The sequence below is a fragment of the Chaetura pelagica genome, unplaced genomic scaffold (genome assembly GCF_000747805.2).
Source record: "Chaetura pelagica isolate M959 unplaced genomic scaffold, ChaPel_1.0 scaffold109, whole genome shotgun sequence".
NCBI classification, from domain to species: domain Eukaryota; kingdom Metazoa; phylum Chordata; class Aves; order Apodiformes; family Apodidae; genus Chaetura; species Chaetura pelagica.
This window is the reverse complement of record NW_009970725.1, coordinates 902,869-910,850: the sequence shown is the minus strand read 5'-3', so window position 1 is coordinate 910,850 and position 7,982 is coordinate 902,869. Positions and strand designations below refer to the sequence as shown.

At 38.9% G+C, this 7,982-nt stretch overlaps 1 protein-coding gene across 1 annotated transcript; it reads left to right on the top strand.

Annotated features, from left to right (window-relative positions):
- The first annotated feature begins 559 nt into the window (after window positions 1-559).
- RGS20 (regulator of G-protein signaling 20) lies at window positions 560-7,982 on the top strand. The gene is made up of 4 exons (XM_010006804.1): window positions 560-729; window positions 4,968-5,054; window positions 5,632-5,866; window positions 7,072-7,982. The coding sequence occupies exons 1-4, from the start codon at window positions 584-586 to the stop codon at window positions 7,258-7,260; spliced, it is 657 nt and encodes a 218-aa protein (XP_010005106.1). The 5' UTR covers window positions 560-583; the 3' UTR covers window positions 7,261-7,982.

The window sequence follows — 7,982 nt, the reverse complement described above, 5'->3', positions numbered from 1 at the left end:
TTTTAATACTCACTGAAGGCCAGATTTTCAGGAGAGCTCAGATGTCTCACTCAAGCATCCCTAAGCCTGTGCACACTGGCCAATCAAGAGAAAGGCAGCAAGGAAAGAAAGAAGAGGGGAAAAAGAAAAAAATAAGAGGCTTTAACTACCTCTATTCTGCACCACTTTCTTTAGGACTGGCCTTGAAATCAAAACCTCAGGAAACCCTTTTCAACTCCTAAGCTTATATACCACTGTGCTAAAAGCTGCAGCTTGCTGAGACTTGCTTCCACCTTTTGCTCTCTGCATCACCTCTCTCTTCTCTTTGTACTTGCACCCATGTGCAGAATTCATTAGCCCTTTGCCTTCCACCACAGCACTCAAGTAAAATGAGTGAAACTTCCAATGCATTCAACACCTCTAAGAGCTTCTGTGGGGAAAAATGACGCATTTAGCTTTTCAGTTCCATTGGAGCTGTGGCCTTCAGCAGTTCTTGCTGAGACTTTTAAAGCAAACCAAAGGGGGAAAGAAAAAAAAAAAAAAAAAAAAGAGAGAGAGAGAGAAATGTTTCTCACTTCCACCTTCTCTTGCTGTTTTGCAGCCCATGGGATCAGAGCGGATGGAGATGCGCAAACGGCAGATGTCTACGACCCAGGAGACCCCAGGAGCTGCACAGGCTCAGCACAGCACAGGAAACCGAGGGTCCAATGCCTGCTGCTTTTGTTGGTGCTGCTGCTGCAGCTGCTCATGGTAACCCCTCTCATTCAAGCCTCTGGGGAACAGAATTGCAGGAGAGGGAGGCAATAGTCATTTTATAGGGCAACATAAGCCAAAAAAGCCACCTGTTTAATTCCGCAAATCTGGGACTGAGATGACTGTGCTCTAGTACGAGACACAACCTTCTACTCCAGTTCACACTTTTTTTTCCCCCCTACCATTGAAGTTAACAGGTTGTGTTTGGATGTTGTTGGTTTTTTTAAATCTCCCTATGGTATCTCTGTTGTACTTTTGTTGTATGGAAGGTCTGCTTCATACACTCCTCAGCCTTGAGCTTCACTAGAGTTTTCTCTAAAAACTGAAAGCAATACCAGCATGTGTCACAGCTTCAAATTTAAGAGTAGGTGGAAGAAGGTGTAGGTCAGAAAGAATAACCAGGTGCTCAGCATTGGCCTTTTGTTTTGAGGGCAACTGATCTGTTGCCATTAATCAGTGCTGCCTGCAACTCTTATTAATTTAATCCTTAGGATCAGAGACTTTAAACACTGTGGGTATTTACTGAAGATGAAGAGTTAAGTGGAAGATAATTCAGAACTCCCATTACAAGGTGTTAAGGAGGAAAATTTATCAGAGAACCAAAGCAAAAGAGGAAGAGAAATCACTTGGTTGCTTAAACTAATGATGCATTCACCTTTTCTCTTTTCCCAGCTCCTCCAGATTCAAGTGATTTCATTCAAAACTGAAGTAAAGCTTCACACACTCAAAAGTCCTATATCTGTCTGGGGCCAAGTGTTAATGAACGGGCGAGACCAGAACTTGCATTGAAATACAGAAAAAGAAAAAAAAAAAAAGTATTTCACAGCTATAGGAGTTCAAGCAAAACACTAACTGCAAGCTGAGTGCTTCTTACAAATGCACTATCCACCATAGAAATACTTCAAAGCGAGGAAACTTGGCACTGAGGTGAAGGGAAGAAGCCATAAATAACCTCATAGCCCAGGCTAGAAATCTATTGCACCAATATTTTTTTCCAACAGCAGCCAGTAGCAAATGCTTTGGAGAACACCACTAGAAGGCAAAAGAAGAGCAGGCTGATAATTTCTTTGCTATTGGTGCTCAGCTCATCAGAAGCCGAGATCCCCAGTTCTGCTCTCTCTTAGGCCAACAGAGAGTATTTTGTAAGGACAAAAGGCTGCTTGGATGAGATGCCAAGTACTCTGGCTTTGATCGTACCAAGCTTTTCAGCAAGTGCTTAGCGGTAGAGTTTAAAGAGGCCGTTAGTGCTGTGCTTGTATGGGATCAGACTGCAATCTTGCAGAATGGCATCTATGTTAATGCATCGCCATACAAATTCCAGTGTCTTCTGAACAGCCCCTCAGTGCAATCCCAAGTGGCTTGATCTAGAGCTGCATATTACATAGACACATCTTTCCATAAAAGGAAAAAATAAAGCACTAGGAGTAAAGAAAATTTACATTTTATCTTTTAAATTGTTGATCAAGTGCTTTTTTTGCCATTTTACCTGGTGTTTTCCAGGATTCTCATTTTCTTACTTATTCAAACAATCCACAGGAAGCAATTTACTCAATAAGGTGTGTGAAAGTACCCACATTTCACAATGCTTAAAATTGCTATTTGCATTTCAGAATAATCTGTGCAACCAGTACAGGCTCCAAAACAGAGCGGCTTGATCTAGCTTTAAAATAATTTCTGATTTTTTTGAGAACAATTGTTTTCTAGTAGCAAGAAATGCAAAACAAACTGTAATTAAGCTATTTATATTCCCTATTCATGGAGCCTTTCCTCAAAATAGCTCAAGTGCTTTGAACAGAAAAAATATGAATAGGAATAAAAATAAGTCTCTGTGAGTCATGCAGCTGAGTTGCTGAACATCCAGTATTCAGCATACTCTTAATAGTAGATTTAGAATGAAGAAATGGCAAAATGAGTCTCTCAGCCGGATGCTCAGAGCTTGTGTTCATTTCTACAGCCAAAACTCAAGCCTCCAGCCTGTTACTCTTCCATATCCTGAGAAGATGCAGTATTGCACTAGTCTCTTTTTTTTTGTTTACCTCTCTATTTCTTGGGAGACAGCCTGCCTGCAAGTCATTTTCTGAGGCACAGCATGTTCTCTTAAGGAAGCTTTTGTTATTTCTTTTGTCTTTTTCCCCTTTCGTGCATTATCCTATTAAGACTGTAAATCTATCTGTTCACTCTGTTGGTTCCCCTCAATCCAAAAATAACCCTGACAAGCATATAACTTCTCATCTGCATGTGAGGAATACATAATACATCACTTTTCATACTTAAAAAAAGATCAGAATCACTGGTAAAAAGGGTAGTAAAGGCTTGGGACCTATACACCCCAAAACAGACAACTAACATTACTTAGTTTAGTGTGGGGTTTTTTTTCCCCTGAAAAGATAAATTGAAATAGTTAATTGGTTTGAATGTATGGGTTCAGATGTTGCAGAAAAAGATGTGTTTGCAACAACTGCTCTCCATCTTAGCAATAGGAAAGCTTCCCTACCTCTGCCTTAGCAAAGAGAAAAGAAGGTCCCTGCAGATTTTTGATTAGCAAAGAAACAAGAGAAAGAGATAACCAGTAAATAGTAAGGCTGCAGATAAGAAAAAAGCCATGAGTTTAGAAGGCGGAAAGGACAGAAAAATCAACTGGCTTAAGAAAAAGCCTTACTAGAGATGTGAGATTCATAGGGATTAGGATAACAGAACTGTTACATCATCAGCATTAAAGAAAGGTAAAACACAAATCAAGACATTACATCTTATATTTTCCTAGAAGTTACAACAATTGTATTGCTTTATTTCAGCTAGAGGACCCATTTCATATAAACTACAGATTACAATTCACCAGCACCTTTTCTTCTTGACAAATTTTAAGCATATTTACAGATTATATGAATATGTGTGTGTGTGTGTATCCACATGCATTTCTCACTAAACTATGATAGCTTATGAACTGGAACATAGTCCCCATTACCTGAAAAGAAATATGTATATTCACAGAATCAGAGTGTTAGGGGTTGGAAGGGACCTCCAAAGAGCATCAAGTCCAACCCCCTGCCAGAGCAGGATCATAAAAACTAGGTCAGATCACTCAGAAAGGCATCTAGACAGGTCTTGAAAGTCTCCAGAGATGGAGACTCCACAACTTCTCTGGGGAGCCTGTTCCAGTGCTCTGTACTCCTCACAGTAAAGAAGTTCTTCCTCATGTTAGGTGGAACTTGCTGTGCCCAAGTTTGAATCCCTTTCCCCTTGCCCTATCACAGGGCACAAGTGAAAAGAGGTTGTCCCTGCCTTTTTGATGTCCAGCCCTCATGTATTTATAGACATTGATTAGATCCTCTCTCAGTCTTCTCCTCTCTAGACTGAAAAGCCCCAGGTCTCTCAGCCTTTCCTTATAAAGCAGGTGTTCCAGTCCCTTAATCATCCTCAAAGGCCATCGTTGGACTCTCTCAAGTAGATCCCTGTATATTCTGAAATCCAGTCGCAAATGAGAAACAATCAACTCCAAAAGGAATTTTTAAAACCTGGATTTATTTAAGCTAACATTTGATGAAAGCAGCAGTTGACAGGGACCCTTCCATGGGACATAAAAAACTCTTTGTGATCACTAATGATTGCAGCAAACTTTTGTTTTTCTTTAATGCTACAAACAAGACCGTTCTAAACCAGTCTTGGCCTTCATCCCACCCTATGGATATAAAAAAGAGCCAATAAGGAAAAAATGCAAGAAACATCAAATCCAAAACCCAGAACAGGCAACCCTGAAATCTACCTCACGTAAAAACAGTGCATCTAGTCAAAGTTAAGTAAAAATGCTTCATCAGGCATGCACAGTATAATGAGTGTCAGGAGAGAACAGATTTGGTATTTGATAAAAGGTACTCATGTATACATGTGTATACCTATATATCCCATAGATACATATATACACACATACTTGTGTACACATATATAAAGAGAAATGGACTCCCTGTTGCTTATGGGTTCCTTCCAACTTGACCTATTCTATGGATCTGTGATCCCTGTATAGAAAGCCTATACAATAATGAACAGCATTCAGCTACATTAGTGTTTGCAGATTAATACAACTATAAATGTAATGTCAGAGTATAGCTATGCATAATGTGGCTACTGTTGGCTTGTCCTTTCAACTGATTTTTTTAAATATATGAGAAAAAGCATCTGGTGCACATTCAGCCTGTTCCTTTAAAAAGCTGACCAAAATTTTACTTGCTACCTTGCAGTCTTACTGTCAGAAATCAAGATGAAGAGAGAGGAAGGAGAACATCTCATGAACTCCAAGCAGAGGGTATTCCAAACTGCGAGGAAAGGTACAGTCTTTACCAAGTGTTCTGCCAAGCATAAAACAAGCCCAGCAAACCATACTCATTTTTTTCTGAAGTAATTTTTAAATACATCCTGTTCCCACCCAGAAATTAAATAATAAAGCCAAGGGGCAGTGCAGTTACCAAAATAATAAGAGTCAGACAACTGTCTCTTCAGAATTGCTCAAACAGGTAGGAGCACCTGCAGAATTGTAATAGACAGGAGGGTACCTTCTATGGATTTGAATTATTGCTTCTTTCTACATATTTTCATTCAATTTTTAAAAATGATTTAAAAATGACTATTAGGTACAGAAAAAATGCTTAGCTGTTGCCACTACTTTGAGTAATAAACTGCAATTTCTGTATAAAAGTACATCATTTGCATCTAAACTTTTGATAAACAGGCTTTCAAAAAGCATCTTATAAATATGTTTAGTTGAGTTTGCACTTGAGTAGAGGAACTAGAGCCCCATGAACCTTGCAATTTTTGTTCCATCATGATGGCAGGTGCCTCCTGCCAGCTGCAAACAGCTTGAGTAGAATTAATTTCTCTTTTCTTGTCCTCTTCTTCCTCCTCAAGCCCTGCTCCTACCCTTGAAGAAGTAAATGCCTGGGCTCAATCATTTGACAAGCTGATGCTTACTCCAGCTGGCAGAAATGCTTTTCGTGAATTTCTGCGAACAGAATTCAGTGAAGAGAACATGCTCTTCTGGATGGCCTGTGAGGAACTAAAACAAGAATCCAACAAAAGTGTAATTGAAGAAAAAGCAAGGCTAATTTATGAAGATTACATTTCTATCCTTTCTCCAAAAGAGGTATATAACTTTCCCCAAGATATGCTTTGATGTTGCTTTTCACAGTTACTTCAAACATGCATTTAAAGCTACAAAAATACTCAGGGAGAATTTCTTCTCCCACATTCCATTGCCAACAAGTAGAGATTATGGGGAAAAAAGGCAGACCCATCGTGGAGGTGAGATGGTCAAAACTACTTTCACTGGCTGCAAGAAAGCTCCTCCTATACTAGCCTGGCATGCTGATGTGAAGTCTTTAGTTTGAGACAAATATACAGATGATCACTTTATCCTTGCCCAACTTAAATTTTATTTGTTGGACAAATCAGTTTCTTTTTCCTTTGCACTGGGAAGGATGTGTGTGCACCTCTCCAAAAGCACAGTAACCACAAATAGTGTTATTTGCAAAGCACAAATTGCTCAAAGAGCAGTTGACAGAATATGGCATAAAACATGCTGACTTCCTGAAAATTTTCAAAACTACTTGTCACTTTGCTGCTAGCAAATATGTCAACTCCCGAACACACTTCAGTTCAGTTTGAATATAATCTTGCCAAGTAGGCTCAAATTTTAAACCTTCCAATATCCTTGCAAAACTCAATCGTTTGCAGTGCAAGCTGTACTTACGTACTTACAAAAATGCTGTTTAAATCTAGTCAGTCTACTCCAATAATACTACTATCTTCCCACAGACACTAGAGCCTTGCAGGAGAGAACTGGCAACATTACTTGTATGCTGTATGAAATCGTTCTGTAGCGGTACCTGTGGTTCACATCAATTCACTCTGCTTTTTCACAGGAATTTGATTAAGCAACAGCTTCTCAGGTTACAGTTTCCGTCTGCGTCATACTGCTTACCCCAAATTTGGTCTCTCTACAACAGCACTGACTCCCAAGGAAACAAACTGCCACAAAAAATTACAAATCCTCTCTACTAGGGAGCAGGAAGTTGGTCTGGAAATAGTCTGCCAGTCTCAGGTTTCAGTAGTAACTGGACTGCAGGCAGCCTTGCTCAAAGTAAGGTCACCTCAGTGAGAACATTATTCTGTCCACGCTTCTAAATTTCAACAGTAATTTTTTGCCTACTTATGACTTTTTATACTCGTGAAGGACAGTAGCTCAAATGGTGAGAAGAGGCTGCTTGTTCAACCACTAAAACAAACCTAATAACCCACATGTCCTATTCACCACTAATATTATTTATGTGATTTTGTTTTAATATGCAGGTCAGTCTGGACTCCAGAGTAAGAGAAGTTATTAACCGAAATATGCTGGAACCCTCACAACACACCTTTGATGACGCACAGCTTCAGATTTATACTTTAATGCACAGAGACTCCTACCCACGATTTATGAACTCTGCTATTTATAAGAACTTGCTTCGGTCCTTATCTGAAAAATCTGTTGAAGCATAGAAATTTTTTTCTTACATGTATTTATTTTAAAACAAACGGAACTCTGGGCTACACCAATCCACAGGGAATTTAGATTTAATCAGATATTTACCTGAAAATAACTCAGGCAAGTTTTACTACAGACTGAATTATTTAAATCCGCACAAGACTCTGACACAATCAGCTAAATACAATTTCCGATCAAATTCAGTGTTACTTTGCAAAAAGAAAATGAAGAGAATGAAAAGTTGTTGTTCAAAAAATGCAGTATTTTTTTCAAACGCAGCACACAACTCAGATGCAAATCTGTTACCACATATGTCTGAAGTACAAATGCCAACTGAGCACAAAAACTAAATCTTATTTTTAAGTGGAGTGTTTGAATTTTCTAGAGAACCAAACCAGATGCCCCTTCTACACTGTAACCTAAGTAAAAACAGCACTGTTGAGATCTGGGTTACACCAGACAAAGTTTCACATATTGTACCTAGCTCACACCTCACTTGGCTTGGTATATTTAATGTATATACGGCACACTAATGGGAATTGGAATGGCAATCTCAAGGTAATGGTTGAAATAATGCTGCCTATAAAAATCTTCTGCTGAAGAATAGTTATTTTACTACTAGAGTCTGCTGAAAGCATTTTTAAGTTCATATTGTTGATGTTTATGAAGTTAAATTATTTACTTAAGAGGAAGAAGAATCTAGGTATTTAAATTCCAAAATAACGCAGAAGTCTCA

What these genes read in the sequence shown, in the direction of transcription:
- RGS20 (XM_010006804.1), top strand. Translation starts at nt 584, where the DNA reads ATGGGATCAGAGCGGATGGAGATGCGCAAACGGCAGATGTCTACGACC. An exon ending in TGCTGCTGCAGCTGCTCATG is followed by an intron (nt 730 to 4,967) that starts GTAACCCCTCTC and finishes GCTACCTTGCAG; the next exon opens with TCTTACTGTCAGAAATCAAG. An exon ending in ATTCCAAACTGCGAGGAAAG is followed by an intron (nt 5,055 to 5,631) that starts GTACAGTCTTTA and finishes TTCCTCCTCAAG; the next exon opens with CCCTGCTCCTACCCTTGAAG.